The 23,401-nt window shown below is 43.5% G+C and overlaps 1 protein-coding gene across 3 annotated transcripts in view; it reads left to right on the top strand.

The window, feature by feature from the left end:
• Window positions 1-23,401, top strand: part of RPS6KA2 (ribosomal protein S6 kinase A2) — a 260,600-nt gene that overhangs the window by 126,149 nt on the left and 111,050 nt on the right. For all 3 annotated transcript variants that reach the window (XR_010023543.1, XM_063096080.1, XM_063096079.1), the window contains exon 2: window positions 19,136-19,252. Coding sequence is in view for 2 of the 3 variants with exons in the window: in XM_063096080.1 (XP_062952150.1) it covers window positions 19,136-19,252 (117 nt within the window). In the remaining variant the exon portion in view is untranslated. The remainder of the gene's footprint in view (window positions 1-19,135; window positions 19,253-23,401) is intronic.

Raw genomic sequence — 23,401 nt, 5'->3', positions numbered from 1 at the left:
CAGCTCATCCCCGAAATATTCAAACCGACTTAAAGAGCTGTGATTACGAGGAAGGAAGAAACAGCCTGTGCAGGAAGGGAATTGCACAGAAGACAGTGGCCCCAGCAATTGGGGGGCAGGGGGGAAGCCAGGATCGGGTGAGGCCAGAAGAAAGAGGGGCAGACAGGCAGGTGCCTCTGCGCCCGTCCTCCCCCGGGGCGGGAGTCCTGGGGGTTTTGCTCCAGCACCTGCTCTCTCCCAGCTCCAGGTCCTCCCACCAGAGGATTCTTCTAGATCATCCTTACTATGAAACACAGATGTGGCTGTGTCTGTGCAGCCCAGGAAGCCACTGTGATCCTCACTGTCCACAGACAAGCGCCTTTAATCCTCCCTTGCCTGTAACCACACACCGGGCACCTGCTGTGCATTGGACCAAAAAGCTAAAAGGAAGTGTGTTTCCTGCACTGGGGACCCTCATGAGTTCTGGTGTAATTTAAACAGCACCTTTCATGCTGTTCCTTGGACTGACTCGACCTGCCTTTCCCCTGACACCTTCCCAGCCCCCCACTCATATTGCAGGCCCCCATGGCCTCCATTCCTCTGGGCTCCTGTCCACCACGTCCACCCCCACCCAGTGCTGATCCTGTAGGGCTTCTGTGACCTTCACCTCCAATGTCTCATCTGTGGAGTCCCCCAGCACGCCTGGGAGCCCCTCCACAGTGACAGATGGTGAGTTTCCATGATGCGATGCTGCCCTGGGCTCCAGCGCTGGATAAACCTCCCAGCTCAGACCGGGCTCTGCCCAGGTGACCAAGCTGTGTGTAGTGCTTGGCATCCCGCAGTTTTAAAAATGTTTATTATTTGTGCATCTGCTCACTTCTCCAGAGTCTGAACACCTGGAGGGCAGGGATTGCAGCTTCCCATCTTTCTCTCACAGAATAAAGATATTTTTGTTAAATTCACTGATTATTCATGAAAAGATTCATATTACCTTTAATTCTGTTTTTACTTGGGCTTTTTGAGGTCCCCTCCTGTGTATTACATGTGCCCATATATACAAATGTATGCATACAGACATGTGTATATACAGATAATACTAACAGTCATATAAATGGCAGGTAGCGTCTGTTTACCAACACCACCTGACATCTCTGCACCAACTCCATGAGGTGTGGATACTGTGATTATCCCCGTTTACCAAGACACGGGGGATCAAGCCACTCACCAAAGTCAGTAAGTGAAGGACCATATGATCATCTCTATAGATGCTGAAAAAGCATTTGATAAAGTTCAGCACTCATTCATGACAAAGACCCTCTATAAGTTAGGTATAGAGGGAAAGTATCTCAACATAATTAAAGCCATATATGCCAAACCCACTGCCAATATCATCCTGAATGGGCAAAAGCTGAAAGCTTTTCCTTTAAGAACAGGAACTAGACAAGGATGCCCACTCTCACCACTCCTATTCAACATAGTGTTGGAAGTACTAGCCAGAGCAATCAGAGAAGAGAAGGAAATAAAGGGCATCCAGATTGGAAAAGATGAAGTCAAACTGTCCCTGTTTGCAGATGACATGATCCTATATATCGAACAGCCTAAAACCTCTACAAAAAAACTGTTGGAATTGATAAATGATTTCAGCACAGTAGCAGGATACAAAATCAACACACAAAAATCAGTAGCATTTCTTTTCTCCAATAGTGAACATGCAGAAGGAGAAATCAAGAAAGCCTGCCCATTTCCAATAGCCACCAAAAAAATAAAATACTTAGGAATTGAGTTAACCAAGGATGTGAAAAATCTCTATAATGAGAACTACAAACCACTGCTGAGAGAAATTAGAGAGGATACAAGAAGATGGAAAGATATTCCATGCTCTTGGATTGGAAGAATCAACATAGTGAAAATGTCCATACTACCCAAAGTGATATACAAATTCAATGCAATCCCCATCAAAATTCCAAAGACATTTTTCTCAGAAATGGAAAAAACTATTCAGACATTTATATGGAACAATAAAAGACCACGAATAGCCAAAGCAATGCTCAGCAAAAAAAATAAAGCTGGAGGCATAACACTACCTGACTTTAAGCTATACTACAAAGCTATAATAACCAAAACAGTATGGTACTGGCATAAAAACAGACACACTGACCAATGGAATAGAATAGAGAATCCAGAAATCAACCCACACACTTACTGCCATCTGATCTTTGACAAAGGCACCAAGCCTATTCACTGGGGAAGGGACTGCCTCTTCAGCAAGTGGTGCTGGGATAACTGGATATCCATATGGAGGAGAATGAAACTAGATCCATACCTCTCACCGTATACTAAAATCAACTCAAATGGATTAAGGATTTAAATATACACCCTGAGACAATAAAACTTCTTAAAGAAAACATAGGAGAAACACTTCAGGAAATAGGACTGGGCACAGACTTCATGAATACGACCCCAAAAGCATGGGCAACCAAAGGAAAAATAAACAAATGGGATTATATCAAACTAAAAAGCTTCTGCACAGCAAAAGAAACAATTAAAAGAGTTAAAAGACAACCAACAGAGTGGGAGAAAATATTTGCAAAATATACATCTGACAAAGGATTAATATCCAGAATATATAAGGAACTCAAACAACTTTACAAGAAGAAAACAAGCAACCCAATTAAAAAATGGGCAAAAGAGCTAAGTAGGAATTTCTCTAAGGAAGATATACAAATGGCCAACAGACATATGAAAAAATGCTCAGCATCACTCAGCATCCGGGAAATGCAAATCAAAACCACATTGAGATACCATCTAACCCCAGTTAGGATGGCTAAAATCCAAATACTATGAACGATAAATGCTGGCGAGGCTGCGGAGAAAAAGGAACTCTCATACATTGTTGGTGGGACTGCAAAATGGTGCAGCCTCTATGGAAAATGGTATGGAGGTTCCTTAAACAATTGCAAATAGATCTACCATACGACCCAGCCATCCCACTGTTGGGAATATACCCAGAGGAATGGAAATCATCAAGTCGAAGGTATACCTGTTCCCCAATGTTCATCGCAGCACTCTTTACAATAGCCAAGAGTTGGAACCAGCCCAAATGCCCATCATCGGATGAGTGGATACGGAAAATGTGGTACATCTACACAATGGAATACTACTCAGCTATAAAAACGAATGAAATACTGCCATTTGCAACAACATGGATGGACCTTGAGAGAATTATATTAAGTGAAACAAGTCAGGCACAGAAAGAGAAATACCACATGTTCTCACTTATTGGAGGGAGCTAAAAATTAATATATAAATTCACACACACACACACACACACACACACACACACACACACAAACCGGGGGGGGGGGGGGAAGAAGATATAACAACCACAATTATTTGAAGTTGATACAACAAGCAAACAGAAAGGACATTGTTGGGGGGGAGGGGGGGAGGGAGAAGGGAGGGAGGTTTTGGTGATGGGGAGCAATAATCAGCTACAATGTATATCGACAAAATAAAATTAAAAAAAAAAAAGTCAGTAAGTGACACAGCTTGGAGTGCACCTCTCATATGTCGGCTGAGAACACCTTTTGCTTTGAAATTTAAAGAATTTGGCTCAAGCTGCCTTTTCTGTATCCTGTACGGAGTTTATTTCCTTCTCTAAGGACTCGGAGAATATCTGGGGTGGCTCCCAGCTCTGCAGGCTGCTCTGTCAATCTCTTGATCCTCCTTCCACCTTGAGGTTCTCACTTACAAGTAAAACTACTGTCATTGTTGGCCAAATTAGGTCAGCCAGTGCCTCCCTCTTCAGATGAATGAAGTGAGCCAGGCGTGTCTTCTTCTGAGCCTGCTTTGGAAGGCTGAACGACTACCCCACCCATTTGCCCCACTGTCACACCCCAGGACTCCCCCATCACCTCCACCTGTGTCTGTCCATTCTCCAGATGCACTGCTCCCTAATCTTTTTCTTTCTCCCATGGTCTGTCTAAAAGATACTTTTACCTGCAGCAAGGAGACAGCAGCCCGTGCCTCTGAGGATGCTGGGTGAAGGGGCGTGGCTGGGTGAGGAGACTGCTCTAGCCCAGGGTGGTTCTTCATCCCGTTTCAGAATAAAGAAATCTCAGGCATTAGAGGTGATTGGGGTGGTCATAAATAACTGTGAAGGAGGCTTCCCCTTTCCCATCATGAAACCTACCCTGTACCTGCGAAGAAAGCAAATTTATTTGCTTAGGTTGTATGTTCCCAGTTCAAGCGATTACAGTATATCTGAGCCCAAATTGCAAGAGAAATCAGTAATTTTTTCATGGTGTTTAGTGAATGAATGTTATTCTAGCTGCATAGGGCAAAAGGCTATATGCAATAATTTCCTAAAGGCATTACAAAATCAGGTTTTGTAAATTGCCAATTTATCTTTGCAAAACTTGTGACTTTTTTTGTGGGCTAGGCCCTGAGCACATGCGTGATCTGTGTACTTTTAAGACTTGCTCTGGAGTTGCTGGTATGGCAGTGTGTCTCCTCTGCTCCAAGTATCAGGGATGGAAGGTCAGATTTGTTTTCTTAAAAAGAACAAAAGCAAAACTGCTTCAGCCCATATGTTGGTTTTGGTCTCTGCATCTGACGTCCACAGTGCCTGTGTCCTTTCAGGACCAAAGTGAGGGAGGCTAAGGTCCTCACCAGCACCAGCATGCCTGCCTCCAGTTTTTACATCCACTGAGGCCTCGTGACCTAGGGTGTTGTTGTCTCGGAGAACTTCTTTCTGCCTCCGCCAAACAGGATGCACATCCGGCCTGGGAAGAGGAATGGAATGGAACAGAAATGCCTGTTGGGTTTCTATTCAGCCGGCAGCTCCTGGTTCAATTGTTAATTCTTTGCATCCAGGTTTCACAACAAAAGGAGGCAGGTTAGGCTTTATATCACATTCAGCTTTATAAAGCTGGTGTGACAGTCTGGGAATATGTTAGTCACAAGGCTTGACATAAGTGAAAATTTGCATGAACTAGTGAAAGCGTACAGATCTGTTACTTGTGGGAAAGGGGCAGTGGTAATTTCCTGGGTAACCATTATCTGAAAACTTCTAAGTATAATAAGAAAAATATGTCACTCTGTGGGAAGAAGTAGCTGAAAACTGAACTTCTGAACTGCTTCAGTTGCTTCAATGACAGCAGCTCCAAGAACTGCACTGGAATATTCCACAGCCCGGTGCAATTTCCAGTCACTGCTTTGGGACAGACTGCTGGTGAGAACTCATTTTGAGATACAAATACTGGTTTCCCATGAACAAAGTTTGACCCAACCGTGTGTGTTTTTCAGCAGGGCTAAGTTCTGGGGAAGATCCAAGAATATGGATGCAAATCTCAGCAGGGATTTGCACTAATGTTCCAAAGCTGTCATTCTGGGAAAGAAGAGCAATTTGGAAACATTTAAAAACAGATGATAGTAGGCCGGTTTCCTTTTTAAAATGTATCAGCTTGTAATTGATGCAGAAATTAGCCAAGTCCATTTAAAGCAGTACCCTGTGTTTGACTCACTAACAGTGTCATCTAATGATGGATGTCATCTAAGAGAGAGAGAAGAAAGACCCTTGCATTGGGAGGGAGGACTAGGTTATCTGAGTTATCCCTGAGGTTCCTTCCTGCCCTGCCCAGGATGCTGGCTATTCATGAGCACTACGAGTCGTTCTTTTTAAACAGATCCTTTTTCCTCTAAGCATTGTCTTGTATTAAGAAGTTTAACCAAAAATGAAGTGTGAATAAACATGAGTAAGTGGCCAGGCTGCTCAATACTTGCAGGGTACGAGTTCAACCTACCAGAGCATTTTAAATTCAGCAATATTGTATCTGTGTGCTCCTGTGCTAATGATAAGACACCATTCAGATTTCGAACTGTCGATAGAGCCTAGTAGATCAGTGTCAAAGCTTGACTGTAGAATTAATGGAGAGAGCAACCGAGCACCTGCAGCTGTTGCCAGGATACCAGCTGCATCCAAAGTCCAGGGATTATGTGTGGTTGGTGGCCTCTCCCTGCTGTGCCACTAAAAAAAGAACTGGTCTTCTTTGTGCTTCGGAAATGATGGAACTTCTATTTAGCAATTCAGAGTAGTATCCTCAACAGATGGCTTTTCTAACCAAGTTTCCAAACCACTTTTTCTAGCATGAATAGTTAACTTTTTGGTACACTACTACATGAGCTTCAGAAATCTCTTGGGATTTTCTCCACCATCTCTGAAGTCTGTCACAGGCGAGGCACATGGTCCAGATGTGGAACAGGACACCTGGAATTGTTGAGCCTGGCTGAAGCATTTTGCCAAACCTCAAGCTAGGATAGATTTTTAAAAAACTTTTGTAATGTGATTTCTTTGAACTTAAAAATTATGTATAATGCAAATAATGGCTTTGGGAGTATGGGCAGTTCTCAAGCCCAGGGCTCAGCTCTCATCATGTTGGTGAGGTCCTGGCACGCAGTGGTTCTGCAGACTAGCGTTCTGAGCAGAGCATCCTGTAGAATGCCAAACAGGAGAGTGTTTGATACACTATTTTAAACCATTCCACCAAGTTTTCATTGGTTCCTTCCATAAATAACTTATTGAGTAAACACTGTGTGTCATTTTGCTAGGGATAAAGGGATACAACAGAGAATGAAACAACTTTAGTACAAAATGTGGCCTGCCTTCTGGAGGGTTCAATGAATAATGAAGTTGATATTGTATTTAATCTATGCATAACCTCTAGTTTCTCCTAGCAAAGTTTGCCAGGTCGGAAGATTTCTTTTGAACCGTGTCACAGGTCACTGGATAGCAAGGAACTAACTTTAGGTAGATAAAATTCTTCTGTTGCAAATTAAAATTTTAATTAGCTAGTTTCTTTGGTGTGCTCTACCATGAATCTGTAGATTCTCAGTCTTTGGTGTTTGCAGATAACAGTGGAAATTCTGATAGAAGTAAGTTGTGTCATAAAAACAGCCTGAAAGGACACTGTGCTGTGTAAACTAACTTGATTTCTCTCCTCACTTGAAATACTTTGTCTGTGCTTATGAATGTTTGGAAATCTGTAATTTATAGCTCAAATTGTCAAGAACCAATGTATGTGTGGATTTCAACAATTAGCTTAATTCCATCTGAGTTATTGTTTTGTGTCAAGTTCCCCCAGCTCTGGCCATTCTGTGGGCTCAGGGGTAGAGGGCAAGTTGATGTCAGGTGGGCTGGGGGGCCATTTGAAAACTCTGAGCTATATCTAATTTTTTTTCTTTTAGCAATATGTTTCATAATCTTTTAAAATGTAACTAAGTTGGTTTATAAAAAAGAAACGATAGTTATTTAGTTAACTCCTTTAAATGAGGTTTTTGTCCGAAAGTTTGATCATTTCAACAATTTTGGAAACTGGTAAAAGGTTATCTGCACATAGCTCCTGAAATTGTTTTAAACTTAATTGTGACGTTCATGATTGGTTTTGTCCGAATTCTCTTTGTAAGAATCATCGGGATAGGAAAAATAGTGCATCCCACGGGGCAGCTGCATGTCCCACATCCTCCAAAACTCCTAACCAAATCGGCAGTCTTCTCTAAGGATGATTGGGATGGTCTACTTTTAGCAGCAAACCCAAAAAGTAGTTGGGACCAGAGAGTATTGACAGAAATGGTTCTCTTCCATTGCCCCAAGAATTTCGTGTATGCCTGGCCTTTTGTAGGGAAACACCATTCACACTGAGCCTTCTTCAAGGATTAAGGGATTATTAGCCCAACACACACACACATTGCAAAAGTGACTACTATTGATTTCGCCTGCATGGCCACTAATGACTATGCAGGAAAAAATTAAACTCTTTGTATTCATATCTATGAAACTATTTAAGAGTAAATAAATGTGTTCCACTTAACTCAGTTGTCTAATTAGCTGTAGCAGACAGTAGTCCCTAATTTCATTTTTAAACAGTTTTTTTGTTTGTCAATTTCCAGTAAATTGACACCACCCACCCCCAGACACCCGCCTCCCAGGAAAAAATCTGTGAACTCAAGCGCCACCTGCCACACTGGAAAGTTTGTGCTGTTGGTCACATTCCACGTATTTATGTTTGCCATCTGTACCCTGATTGGAAATTCCATGTTAATGCACAGGAGGAATCTTGCATGTTGAGTATAAAAGTTTTAATAGCTTTAAAAATACTGAGTCCTTCTTTTTCACCAGTGAGTGGGTTTATTCTTTGTATCCAGAAATGATATCCAAATTATTTTCTGTTATTGGCCTCCATCTTTTTTTCCTCGTAGCAAGCTATTTGGCCTTATTTGTATTTCAAAACTCACCGTTAATTTTGCCTAAACTTTCCATTCCCATATTTCAATGCATCTGGATATGACAGTGGTGGGTGAACAATGGAACCTCACACAGACAGGCTGAGAGGTGCCTTATTGTTTCAGATTTCCTTACACAGACGCCTGGGCCCTCTTGATAAGTTTTGTATTTCTGTATAGGAAATTGAGAAAACAAAGGGAAGAAAATGAATCATTTTTAATACCTTGAAATATTTTCCATAAATATTTTTCCTACAATTTTTAAAATGTCAAGTATTCATAATATACATAAACTCTATTTTACTGCTTTCTTTAATTCAAATCCTATAACAAAGCTCTTTCAATGTTGTCAGAGACTTGAGAATCACTTTAAAATTTTTTTTTAATTTTTAAATAATTATAGATTGACAGGAAGCTGCAAAAAAACAGTACAAAGAGGTCCTATCTGCCTCTCACCCAGTCTCCCCCAATAGTTCCATGACCATAGGAAAATATTAAACCAGGAATTTGACATTCGGTACAATCAATGGGCCTTTTTTGGATTTCCCCATTTTTACATGTACTGATGTGTGTGTGTAGTTCCCTGGAAATTTATCACATGTGGATTTGTGGCAGTACCGTCATGACAACATGCAAAACTGTTCCCTCTCCACAGAGATCCCTCAGGCTACCCTTTTATGGACACACACACACACACGCACACACCATGTCTCACCTCTGGCAACCACTAATGTGTTCTTCTCTATAATTTTGCATTTCAGGAATGTTATATCAGTAGAATCATACATTGTGTAATCTTTTGGGACTGGCTTTTTTCACTCAGTGTAATTCTCTGGAGACCCATACAACCTGTGCCTGTCCATAAATAGTTCATTCTTTTTGTTGCTGCATAGTATTCCATGGTATGGTGTACCAGAGTTTTTTCAACTGTTCACCGTTGAAGGGATATGGGTTGTTCCAGTTGATGTATTACAAGTAAAGCTGCTATGAACACTTGTGTACAGGTTTTTGTGTGAATATAGTTTTCATTTCTTTGAGATAAATGCCCCGGACTGCAATGGCTGGGAGTGTTGTTAAGAGCATGTTTTGTTGTATAAGAAACTGATCAGGCTGTTTTTCAGAGTGGCTGCACCTTTTACATTCACACCAGAAATGTGTGAGAGGTCCCGTGTCTGCATCCTCACCACTGTTTGATGTTATCACTGTCGTTTTTATTTTAGCCATTCTGGTGAGCGTGTAATGATGTTTTATGGTGGTTTTGCATTTCTCTAAGGACTAATGATGTTGAATTACGTAACAATGTGCTTATCTGTCATCCGTGTATCTTCTGTGGTGAAGTGTCTTTTTATCTCTTTTGCCCATTTTCTAATTGGATTGTTTTATTTTGTTGTTAACGTTTGAGAATTCCTTGTAGATTGTAGATCCAAGACCTTTGTCAGGTGTGTGGTTTGCAAATATTTTCTCCCACTCTATAGCTTGTCTTTTCATCCTCTTAACAGGGTCTTTGCAAAGCAAACATTTTAAGTTTTGATGAAGTTTAGTTTACCAGTTTTTCCATTAGTGCATTATGCTTTTGGTGTTATGTCTAAGAAACTTTTCCCTAGCTGTAAGTCCTGAAGATTTTCTCCTGTATTTTTTCTAAAAGTTTTATAGTTTTATGATTCACATTTAAGTCTGTGATCATTTTCAGTTTGTTGTATAAGGGGTGAGAGTTAGATTAAATCGTGTGTGTGTTTGTCTATGGATGTCAATGGCCAGTGTTCTGGCACCATTTGTTGAAAAGGCTATCTTTTTTCTATTGAATTGCTTTTCACCCTTGTCAAATCAGTTGGGTATATTGGAATGCATCTATTTCTGGGTTCTCTATTCTGTCCCACTGATCTGTGTGTCTGTCCTTCTCTAATAGCACACTGTCTCGATGACTGTAGCTATGTAGTAAACCTTAACGTCGATACAGTGATTCCTCCCACTTTATTATTTTTAAAAATTGTTTTAGCTATTGTAGGTCTTTTTCTCTGCCACATAAATTATGGAATAAGACTATCCACCTCTACAAATGCCTTGGCCAGATTTTGATGGGAATTGTGTTATGCCTCCAGATCAGTTTGTGAACAGTTAATATCTTTACCAGGCTGAGTCTTCCAGCTCGTCAACACGGCATGTCTCTCCATTTGTTTAGAGCTTTGACATCTTCCAGCCGTGTTATGTAATTTTCAGCACACAGATACTGTACGTATTTCGTTAGTTTATGCCTAAGTATTTCATTATTCTGGAATGATTGTAAATGGCACAATCACTTTTAAAGACTGCACAAACTTTCATTTGGTGGGTATATCAAAATTTTCTTAATTCTTCCCACTTGCTGGACATTAGGATTATTTCCCATTTCTTCACTCTTTATAAATAATATTGTAGCAAACAGCTTTCCATGTTTAAATTTTTTGATTAATTCTGAGGAGTGAGGCCCTTGGGTCTGAGGGTGTGGGCACATTATGCTCCTGGTGGCCTGTGGGCTGTGTGTGCAGAAGGAGAGAACATTTTCTGAGCAGCGCTTGTGGTCTGCCCGGCAAGACCGTGTGCTCTTTTATTCTCAGTGGCATGTCTTTTTATACAACATGGACTCAGGGGCTCTGTGGAGCCTTTCCTGTGTTGTGGCTGACTTCTCTCTGTCATAATTAACATAAAATTCTTCATGAGGCACAACTGCTGTTTTCCCAAAAACATGCCATCCTGCTGCATCCTTGCACGTGTTAAAACGTGCACATCATTCTCTCCACCCAAGTGGACTCTTAGGAGCCTTTTGTGATTATTCCCACTGCTGAGATGCTACCTGCTTGAATAATTCACCCTTATCTGCAGCCTGAGGGTTTTGCTTTGCCTGCTCTTATCCAGATTGCAAACACAGTGCCAAATGACCATCCTGGGGTAGGGGCAAACACGACCATGCCAAGGGCAAGAACTTTCCCAGTGTACCGGCCAGTTCTGATAACTATTTATTGGGTCGTTTAAAAATATCTGTTACCTGAGGGACTTTTTCTTTGCAGAATCCAAATTGCCTTTCCCTAAATAGCTGTTGGTAGCGGTGCTGTTCCCTCAGTCGTCCCTGGTGTGCTCTCCCTTCTCTACTGGCTGGAGAGGGCAACAGTTGTCACCAGCCTCTCATACTCCCAGCCAAGTGTCCTTCTAACAGGAGTTGACACAGCCCCCACCATTCTTGCCCAGTACTCAAAACAGAGAAATCACTCAGTGCTAGTGAAGAGTCCCCGTTGCAAACTCCCCAACAACCAGGTGCTCCTCTGATGGCTTTTTCTTTCCAGCTCAGTTAGTTCAGCAATTCTTTATCCCGCCTTGTCAGAATCGTCACCCTTATTAATAGCTTATTCTGATAGAGGTGTTTATCAAACATTTACCGAAATGTTGATTTTGAAAAGAAACTAGTATATTACATTAGATATATGTAGATCATTGAGTCTGGGAGAAGATGATATCCAGAGAAGTTACATTTTCTGATTAAAAAGCAAGAACTTTGTCCTGGTGGATCTAACAGGGATGTGACTGTAATTTCCTCAATTGTATTGATCACATCGTTTATCATGATGTAGGCTTTTCATTTGTGTCTGTGCTATCAGTTTTCTCTTATCTCTGGTGCCGTTTTACACTATACTTTATATGTATAAAGCCAAAGGAGTTCTGAGTATGAGCAAGGGAACTAGAAAGCTCTGATTTTCCAAGCCAGGGTGATGTTAGCATGAATAACGTCCTATTCGGAGCACACCAGGCATGCACGCTGTCATTCCACTACCCTTGGTGGGCTTTTACTCGGTGACATTTTTGAAGTTGTGCTGAAGAATGCAGATTTATTTAGCCCTCTTTGGCACTCTTCCTACTGTCCAGAATGGACGTTGCCATAGAAAGTCGCTTGTTGCACAGGAATCTTCTCTGTGGCTTGACCTCACATGCTCACATTCTCCAGCCACTCCAGCTTTGGGGGCTCTTTGGAGATCGTGCAGGGCATCTCAACAAATTCACATCGGTGGATAACTACCTTATCATCCCCTTGGGTTAGAAGTGACTCTTTATAATGCAAATCTTTATAATGCACATTGTTGAAGATAAGTTTTGAGATGAGGTGGAAGGGGTCAGTGAGCTGTTATTTAGAGCCTACACCTAACACACCACATCCAGATAGATGCCAGGACCTCAAGCCCTCAGTTACATCACCACAGTCAGCATTTCATGGCGTGCTGCTGTCTCAGGGAGGTTAAGGCTGGAGGAAACTTGTTAGAATCAGTGGTTGGGAGCCTGCGTGTTTGCAGGGAGCCCCAGCTCTCCACCCTTTGCACGTCTTTTCTGTGGGAAGGAGGCCCCTGCAGAAACCATGCTCCATCTGCCTGCTACCCTTTATAATCACAGCTTCGAGTCCAATTTGCATAGACTGCAATTTATAAAAATACCAGGAGATCAAAGGCTCTCAAAATAATGGAAGGGAAAATAATTTGAGGGGAACACCAGGGAGTGGGGGCCAAGAAAGACAGAAATGGTGGGGGGGATGTTTCATCTTGCCTTAATAACCAGAATTAATAGGGGTGGGGTGAAGGTAGAGGCAGGATCTGAGGTTGGATAGAAAGAGAAGAGAAAGAAGGCACACTCCACGGCTTGTTTTCATTAACTTCACCTCCTCTTCCTCTCACTCGTCATGTGTGTGGCTGGGTCATAAGGATCTTAGGTTCAGCCCAGGTTGACTTCCGAGAGGCTGCAGGGAACGGGTAAGCGGGACTTCTTCCCGAAGGCGACAGCGAGCCCTCGGCTACAGCCCTTTCGCACACGCTGTCCTCGTGTGGGGTCACTGCCCGCACCACTCTTGTGCACTGAGGCCCAGCAACATCCCAGGATGGGCGAGGAAGGGAGCTGGGCCACATCCTTGCACGGTCCAATCCCCTCCAGGGCATCATGTCAAATGCATTATCTTTAGATCAAGCACTGAAAATTGCCAGGGCTGGAAAACAGATCTCGAGTAGCTGAGCGGGGCTTTTTCCGTCCACACTCCTGAGATCTCAGAGCTTCCGTCTCTCATCTTGACATTTCTTCCAGCACTTTTCTTCCTCCTTCCATCTTCTCCCTCCTGCACCCCTTCCTCCTACGATTTTGTGACAGATTGATTCTTCTTCACTAAAGCCATCTTTGTTTTACTCAGATTCCAGCAAGCACCGTACAGCCAGCCTGGTGTCCATGGGTCATGGAGCTGCTGTACCGAATGGCTCTGATCCTATTTAGATCCTTTAGAAATGGAAGGAAACTTTTTGTGGAAATGGTTTCCTAAGAAATTGATCAGACACACACAGCTGGTCCTATAATTTCACGTCACATTCACTCACAGCAATGAAAGCAGATGCATTTGCTGAGACACAGAGGGCAGTTTAAGGGGCAGAACAGACACTGGCCTCATTGGCCACCACCTTACAAAAACCTCCAAGGCCCTGGTCACAATGGAAGCAGCGTGGCCTGGGCCATGGGTCCTAGTGTCAGGTGATCTGAATTCCGGTTATGGCTCGGCCTCCTGGGTTCCCTTGAATAAGATCCTCAGTCTGTCGGAAAGAAGGCTACTTGAGGATTTTTGTAGTGAGTGGCCTATACTCATTGGTGTGTAAGCATGTCTGGTAACAAGGACCCAAGACCCGGCAGCAATGCAGTCAGTGCACAGGTGGAGTGTGGGCTCTGGGGGGTGTTTCCTCCCACAGACTCCTCTCTACAGCTGAGACCTCAAGGAGCTGTGTCCCACCATAAGAGCAAAACCTGTCACTCACACACACTATGCATTCGACAGACACACACACACGTGCACACAACACATAGGCATGCATGTACACACATGCCCGCACATGCACACGTACACAGGACAATTGTATGAGATGATCTTCCAGCACTAGGCTTCTGGGAGAGATCTCTGCTGGAGACTGAGATTCAAGAGTTGTCAGTGTTAAGATGATAATGTAGCCCTGAGGCAGGAGGGGTCCCAAGGGGGTGAGTACATGGAGCAAGAAGCCAGGGATTGAGCCTAGGTAAGGGACACTGGTGGACAGGGAGATAAGGAAAGATCCCACGAAGGAGCAGAGGATGGGCAGGTAGGAGGGACCCGGGGAGTATGATGTCCGGAGTCCAGTGAGGAGCATGTTTCAGGGAGATGGGCTGACCGATCACGCCCAGTACTGTGCAGGACTGAAACCTGGTGCTGGATTTAGCAGTGTGGAAGATTCTGATGACTTGGCAAGAGCAGTTTAGGTGAGACGCAGAAAGCCGGATTGTACATGAAGCTGCATTCTTAGCCAGGACCTTGGTCAGAGATTCCAGACCCAGGAGGCCTCGCCCAGGGCCCAGAATCTGCCTTTTTAACAAATTCCCAGGATGATTCTGACACAGGTGGCACTTGGGACAGTTTAAGAACCTCTGGAACAAGATGTTGTTCCAGGTGGGCATGCCACGTTTTTGTGCTCCTGGTGGTCTGTCATCAAACCTTTTGTGTGGTGTCAGCCTCTTGCTTACCTGAGCTTCAGCAAAGACTGTCCGAGCTGTCATCAAAGCCAGGGTCTCCTTGCCTGTCCTGGCTGCCTCCACTAAGCTGTGAACGATGTCGGAAGTCGAAACAAGTTAGCTCGGTGACTCCTGCAAGTCAGAGTTCAAATGATTTCCCTGTTCCTTTCTACATTTTTCATAAACCACCTGCTTAATAGTTTATTCTGTCATTCTTCTGGCAGTGGCTATCTTATGCGAACCATTGATTTATGGAATGAACTCCCTCCTTTTCTGGAAATAAAGCTAACACTTGACTAATTTTTATTTCCTATGTCCTTATTATTAATATTTTACAACTTTATTTGCATTTACTTTTCATGAATATTATACTTTTAGTGACACGAAAAGCAGATGATTCGGGACAGAGGCAGTTACCTGAGCAGGTGACTTTGGCCAGAGAAAGGGGAGGCGTAGCATGGCAGCGGGTCTTCCTCGTGCCGTTTTCATCCCATCTTTCTATGTCTCCCGCCTCTGACAAAAGCTGCAAATGGATTTCCACAGTTGGTCGGAATTTCAAACACAGTTCAGCAGGGATTTAAAAAATTCATTGCCACAAGTTATTTTATTGTACATAGTATTATTGTCATTTAGACAATTTATAGATCTCTAGTTTTTATCTCTCACATTACAAAATTTTGAAACCTTTGTTTGTGTGGCTAGCACCTGATCATGGTAACTGCTGCCCCCAAATCTCTCAAGTTATTTTAAAAAATACCATTCACAGGCACAATGCTAGAAACCAGATGTTTAGTGGCAAGTATGTAGCAGATTTAGGAAACAACTTTATTTTCCTCAGAGAATGGCATTAAAATCCACATAGGGTTCTAGATAAAGGGACCTGCCTCATAAAAGAGAAAAGGAAAAGACAATTTATTTTAAAATGAGACACAAATAATATTTTTATTCTAGTTGCCCCTTAGGGCAATAATCACAAAATGACCCAGAAAATAGGACTGTCCAGCAGCAGTGTTGAGCGGCCTGGCAGGGGCATGCCTCCCTCCCACTGCCATCTGTCCCCAGGGTCTCTGGAGTCAGCGCTGAGTTTTACTGAGCTCCAGGCCCTTTGGTGTTTTGTTTTTTCATTTAGTTCTTGAAAAACAGAATGACAAAGTTAAGCATCCTCAGGCAAGTTCAAGCCAGAATGTCACTATGAATGCAGTCTTACAAAATTACGATTCTTTGCTGTTAAGACCTTATTGGTTTTAAATGAGGAATTAACTGTACTGCAGTATTATTGGGAAGAAAACTGGAGTTGTAATGACATTCTGGGAGATGAAATGATGTATGTGCCTTGGGTACATTTGCTCTGAATACTTTGACAGGAAAAATCTGCACAAAACTTGAAATGTTGTGAAATTGTTGTCTCAGTCTTTGATTTGAAATGTTAAGGCGGTGACTCAAGGAGGTGAACCCCTGAAATGGAAGGCGGCTGCCAAGGGTGGGGGAGCAGGCCACCCGGGTGCTGATTTGGATGTTCTTAGGAAGTGTCAACCAATAACAGAGGGAGGCTCTCTAAAAGAATAACGAGTTTAATCTGGAATAGAGCGTTGCCAAGGGAACACGCATGCTGTGGTGCATACTATGTGCATCTTCAGGGAGGTGAAGGCAGACAGAGGGTTTTAAAGGAAAGATGATGACTATTTCCTTGGCTACAAGGATCAATAACAAGGTGACTCTGGTCTAAGGCTGGACAGACAGTGGCTGGGCAGACGTCCTTACAGAAGTATTTGTGTGTATTTCTTGCGATGGCCTCTGTGCAAGGGTGTGGGTTTGCAGAGTCCTCTGCGATAGTTCTTGTTATCAGGCATTTGTGAGTGGGATCCCCCATCATGGCCCTCTCCAGCTCTGTTTGTCAGGGGTTTTAACACATGACTCCACTTGGATTCTGATACCTGTCACAAAAGGCGTGAAGCCAGCTTGTGAGATTGGCTCTCCAGGAGAGGGGAACGCTGGTGGGACTCCGAGGTGCCGGTTCATGGCCAGGCCACCTGTCGCGTGCCAGCCTGTTCAAACCAGACGAGGTGTCCCACAGAGGCAGAGCAGGGCTGTGGCCCACTGGGTGAGCTCGTGCGCTTACTGCGGCTGTGAAAAGGAATGACTGGAAATCCTTCAGAACGTGCACAGCGCTGTGAAACGTGCCTTGGGGAGGCAGGGGCATCACTCAGGCCTTGAGGCAGAGGACGCGAACAGACCCACTGCCCTTGGGGAAAGTGCTTTATTAACAGAAGAGGGACACTTTATTCTTATTTAAATACCACTTTCCATGTCTTTCTTCCATTGGTGGGCCAATGGCAGGAAAAGGTGGCGTGTGTGTTTCTGTGGGGACTTGGAGAACGGTGTTGGACTTCAGCTCTGGGCTTTATGTTCTAAGCGGGAAGCCAGTCTCCAGCGGCCACACTGAGCACGGTTTTCCCTGCAGACAGCACACGTGACACTGGCAGGACGCTCAGGTCCCCTTTTTACTCGTTCTGTCCTTACTGTGAATCAGGAGATTTCACTGCAAAAGCGGAAGAGTCTTCAGTGGCTAAAGTGGTCCTGAAATCCCAGAAAGCTTGAGCTATAAATTGAAATGTCTTCAAACGTGGCCTCTGCCCCAAACTGTCATCTAAATATAATGCCCAGTGGTTGGGCTGTGCCACCAGCATCTTTACTTATTATTCAAGTAATTACAAAGCAACGACGTCATATTCTCTATCTTCTCTCTAAGCTCACATAAACCTCACAAACAGACCAAAGAGAATCAATTCTGGCTATTCATTGTTTGTTTTCACAAATAATAATAATAATAATAATAAAACCATTGTTTTTACAAAAATGGCAAATAATCCTTGAAGATGTGGAAATCGAAGTGTTTCCTTTAACTGTTGGAATAGAAAAGCCGGAGACGATTGCCCGTGCCAGGATCTGCCGAGTGAGCTTTCACCGCTCACACAGCCTTCTCTGCTTTGCAGGTGTCCATACTTGTTACGTGGAGGTGAATCAGTGTATCTTGTAAGTCACTGTTTAGAGAAACTGGGTTTTTCAAACATCACAATGTAAACTGTTGCTGTTGTGATCTCGTTTGAAAGCATTTGCTCTTAGACCAACACAGTGAGAGGACGTGTGGGACTTTAAGGCCAGTCATCCACTGGGCACCTGGCTCCCACTTCCAGCTGCGCAACCTGAGTCTAGGAGAAAATCTCTACCTCACAGAGTTTTTAAGGAATAGAAGACATGATGTATGAAAAGCCCCAGTGCCCAGAGCACATTGTGCATGTGACTCCTGGTAGCTATTTTTAGAGGATCTTTTTAGCCAGCCCTGTCTGATGCTTTCCAGCACCTCACCCGATGCCGAACCATAGAAAAGGATTGACGTCTGGACGTGTGGGTGGGTCGGAAGGGGAATCGCAGAGAAGTGCAGTGATACATTCAAAGAACAGCGAGGCTCTTGTGGCAGGAAAAACGCCTACTTTTAAGTTGTTTCATTTCCAATTGCTGGCATTTGGGCAGATAGACTGCCCCTTTACAAGTGAAGAAATTTGTCTTTAGGAACAGGAAGCTCTGTGATGGAAGTTTGTAGTGATTTATGTCAATGGTTTAGCTTAAAGATGAGGGGCTATTTTTTGTACAGGGAAATCTTGCTTGTGGGCTAGCAGAAAATGCCATCTTCTTCTGAACTATAATCTGGGATGGCTGTGGTGAGTCCTTTGCATTAGCTGTGGCAAAAATGTGGAAGGTGGTGTGGATAAGAGGAAGAAAGCAAAGGAGAGCCTGTGCTGCTCAGACTGTGTCCTCATGTGGCCCCTCCGTGTGTCCTTTGCATTAGCTGTGGCAAAAATGTGGGAGGTGGTGTGGATAAGAGGAAGAAGGCAAAGGAGAGCCTGTGCTGCTCAGACTGTGTCCCCATGTGGCCCCTCCGTGCCTTCTGAGCACAGCAGTGCAGACATGACAGCGAAGATGGCCTTGGGGATCGCTTTTGTTCCGTAGCTGCTGTATTCATCTGTGCCAGAACCTTTGCCCAAACTGTTGAGAAGCAGAATGAATTTTATGGAGAGTATCTTCAGATTTCCCTATGGTCCTGGTATGACCCAATGACGAAGAGCCATGGAGAAAAGAAACAATTAAAGGCTCATGTGGCAGGCAGACAATAATTGGCACACATAACCAAGGTGGTTATATAAAGTATATGGTGTCGCAGTGTTCAAACTCCAGTGGTAACGTGCATAGCATACCCAACTCGTCACAACATCAGCGAAAGAGAAGTTGTGATGGATTCACAGAAGCCTCTGGCTTTGTGTTGTTGTCACGTGTTTCTGCTCTCTTGTAGGAGGAAGGCATCGTGAAGGAGATCGACATCAGTCATCATGTCAAAGAAGGCTTCGAAAAGGCAGACCCTTCCCAGTTTGAACTGTTGAAAGTTTTAGGACAAGGATCCTATGGAAAGGTGAGTTCACCCTCTGATCGGCTCTGAGTGAGCCTCATTCCTGAGCACGAGGTAAACATTGGCCACGCCTGGTTGATGACAGTTACAGGCAGCCCTCACTTGGCACGGCCCCGCATTAACTAGAACCTGCATCACCAGAACTGTGACTTCATCTGCACAGCTGGAATGCCATTACCACATGGCCAAGCAGAACAGGGCCACCTGCACCCTTGCAGCTGTCACACACGCGTTTGGTCCTCTTATAGCTTCCCTAGGCTTTTGGTTTATCACCAGGGTGCACAGGTTACTGAACTTGAGCCAATGTATCTTTGAAAGCACATCCTCAACAGCCATTTTTCCAAAACAGAGAAAAAAAGAGAGAGAGAGAGAGAGAGAAAAAAAGGAAAGGAAAAGCTCTGACCCTCTGGACGGCCCCATGATTGGCACTCAGGAGTCAGGAAGGCTGGAGGAGGGGCCTGGCTCCCCTCCTAACCCTCAATGTCAATTACCCTCAATGTCAATGTAGTTATTTTGCCTCTCAAAGCCTCAGTTTCCCCATCCATAAAATGAGGGTAATACAGCCTACTTTATGTAATTGTTTTACTGACTAAATAAGACATGAATCCCATCTAGCAGCTGCTCAAGATGTGTTTTTGCACTAGAATTATTTATTTCCTTTCTTTCTTCACCTTCATGTTACAGCAATAAAAGCTAATTTCTTTCAGGAAATGAGAAATAGTTGGCTCTTCATTTAGTGCCACATTCATATACCACAGGATGTCAGTAAATGGTTTTCAGTTGAGGTAATATGTGACATTTCAGTGCAGTGCTAATTTCTCTATATCCTTGGTGTTAGCTGTTACCTAGAAATATACAGGCTCTGACAACTTGATTTCTAGAACATAAGAACCTGAAATAAAACATGAAGCTAACCATTACTTAAGTGTGAGCAGAACAGTCCTGGCTCTTTAGAGTAACTATTATTATGCGTCATGTATACCAAATCTTTCCATTTTTCACAACTTCGTGCCAAAATGAAATCTGACTCCTATTAAGTGTAGGATTAATAGGATTAATGTTCTGGATAATCTCTTACAGACTACATAAATTCAATTGTTTGCAAAATTTCTCTTTTGTCCTGCTTATAAGGTAGAATGTCTTTTACTTTTCCACATGCTAATGTGGTGAGGAACATGTGTTTATTATGCTAATGTATATACAAATATATTAGATTGAACCATATAAAATTACCAGTATTCAAGAATTTTTGGCTTGCAAAAACGACTATTTAATATGGTTCATATGGTATTTATGGAATTAGGGTAAGTGAAGGTTTCATTTTCTCACAATGAAATAACCGTTACTGAAAACATAGAAGGCAGAGACTATTTAATGTGGTAGTGGGATGTCTTGCTATTAATTAGCAATGCAGGCTCTCTAAGAGCCATGATTTGAAAGAAGACACAGTGAAGGTTGTCTCCCTTTTCCACCTGTCAAAGGTGTTGCCCAAGTGTCAATCTTGAGAACAAATTTAACCTATGTAAGCACATAATCACAGGAACCATTTCTATCCAGTGTGAAGGAGATCTGGGATTTGCCCCACAGGTGGGGCCCGGGAAGTGTTCTGATGGGCTTTGGTTGGCTGGTCTCGCTAGTGAGTGAGTCTTAGTATGTTCGGTCACCTTCCCCAGCCTTGGCTCAAGGTCAAGCACTTGAGTACCTGCTGATAGCGAGACAGGACATGCTTTTTGAGCTCCAAGGAAACATCAGACTCAAACGCAAGGCTCTACAGTGTCAGAACAAGATCTACCGTTGAAAGTATCCTCCTGAAAGATCTAGAGTATTCAAGATGAAAGGAGAAAAACCTTTTCCAATTTCCTTTTTCAAATTTCAAATTTTGAATTTTAATTTTGCTTTCAAAAAATTCTTTGGAAAACAAGTAAGATGATGCTTTCTGGCAGAATCCCCTTGGAATGGCGATGCTCACAACACTCTGTGCTTTTCCTTCCTGGCCTCTCACCACTTCTAATTTTGTATTTACTTGTGCCCTTATCGTGTGAGGAATAAGAAAGTGAGGCTCAGAGGATGACAGCAAGGAGGAGAGGTTGCAGGCGAGGTGGCGGCCACCCCTGCGGCCATGCGACCTCTGTGGATCACTTAATGGGCCACTCCAGGCCCCACTGCCAAGGGCCAGCTGCGTGGGGCCCAGCCAGCCGGTCAAGACTGTGGCTGACATGGGAAGTGAAGTTCAGGCCTCTCTGGTGGATTGACGTGAACAGGACTCTGGAAGGAAGAGGAGTTATTCTTGAAAGTCTTGCTCGAAAGTTCCCTGTCCAAGGTTTGGAGCCAACATTTGGTCACAAAACGAATGTCTTCACCGGTTGTTTGTTATGAGCGTTTTCTGAAAGCAAAACTAATGACAAGAGGAGGAAAAGCCCTGTGTTGTAATGCTCTGTAGTGTTTTATTTCTCACCTCTAAATAAGAAAAACATGTCCTTAGGTGGCCTGCCACTTGTTACCTGGAAGGGAATAGAGGGGCGAAACTGAGTGTTTTCATGCTACAGAAAGCTCCGTTGAACAGGTTTCTGCCTTGTGCCTTTGCTCCAAAGAGCACAGGCTTGTGTGAGTCTGGACTCCAGAGTCCCCAGGCCTGGAAGCCGAGTCCCACTCACAGGGCGCACAGTCATTAATGACGGAAGACACTGGAGATGCAGAAAGGAATAAAACACAATCTCTGCCATTGAGACCTTTGCACTAGTGTCTCCTCCTGATACTGGGCTTCTTCCAGGAACCATCCTGGTGACTGTCACTGTGCCCTTGATGGTACAAGTCCTTTACTAATGGTCTCCTCGGTCCCTGCTCTCCACCTGTACAGCCACAGTAAGACTGTATGTAAATGAAACGCAGCACCAAACACCAGAAGAATGAATCTCTGGCACTGTGATGTTTAAAATAAGTAATAGGCTTTATTTTTATCACAGTTTTAGGTTTTCAGAAAAATTGAGCAGAAAGTACAGTTTCCATCCCGTCCCTTCACACACACACAGTTTCTTCTGTTATTAATATCTTACCTAAGTGTGGTGCCTTCTTATATCTGAGAACCACTACTGATTATTTAGTTACATTATTAGTAACTAAAGTTTACATCAGGATTCCTTCTTTGTGGTGTACAGTTCCATGGGTTTTGCCAAATGCGTCATGTCGTGTATTCACCATCACAGTGTCATATGGAGTAGTTTCACCGCCCTAAACATCCTCGGGGCTCTGCTATTCATCCCTCTCTCCCTCCCTCCACCCCTAAAACCCTGGCAACCACTGGTCTTTTGTTTTTCAATACCTGAAACATTTGTCATTTCTTTTTGTTGGGTATATTCAAAATCCTTTCTTCTAGGTAATTGAAAGTGTGCAATAAATTGTTGTTCATTATAGTCACCTGCAGTGCTGTAGAACACTAAGTTGTTCCTTCCATCCAGCTGTTATTTGGTATCTGTTAACCTACCTCTTCTATCCCCCGACCCCCCATCCCTCCCAGCCTCTGTCCACCACCATTCTACCCTCCACTTCTATGCAGTCAACTTTCTTAGCTGTCACATAGGAGTGAAAACATGGGGTATTTTGGTTGTGGGGTTTCTCACAGGCAATATTTCAGGCCTGGCAGGCTCTGGGTATCCCCCATCCTCAAGCACAAAACACATCTCTGAGCTCAGTCCTGCAAAGCGAAGCCATCGTGATTGCAGCCATGTGTAGAAAACAGAGGACACTCGTGGTACATAGGACAAGAGGAAGACAAATAAAACAGCCTTATCCTCAAAAAGATTTAAGGATTGAATCGGGAAAGCAATGAAATATGGCAGAGTGTGTTCAGTGCTGGAATGAGTGATACGAACCATATGCTCCTTGAGAGTTCAGAGAAAGAAGCGGTGCAGGAGCTGCCTGGAGTGTAGGAAAAATGACTCCTCTGATCCTTGTCCTCCACCTTCTCACCTGCTGCTTAAGCTCACTTGCATGGATAGATACCAGGGGTAGGTGCAGAAACTTTTTTTGATGTTCAGGGAGATGGTCTGTAGATTATGATCCCACAGTCTAAGGGAGCAAACCAAAATCAGAAAATGTTTGTGCCTTCCTGTGACTTCATTGGTGGCATTATAAGAATGGGTCATTTGATGTCTT

The sequence above is a fragment of the Cynocephalus volans genome, chromosome 5 (genome assembly GCF_027409185.1).
Source record: "Cynocephalus volans isolate mCynVol1 chromosome 5, mCynVol1.pri, whole genome shotgun sequence".
NCBI classification, from domain to species: Eukaryota; Metazoa; Chordata; class Mammalia; order Dermoptera; family Cynocephalidae; genus Cynocephalus; species Cynocephalus volans.
Note: the sequence above shows the minus strand (reverse complement) of the source record. Positions and strands in the feature narration are given on the sequence as shown.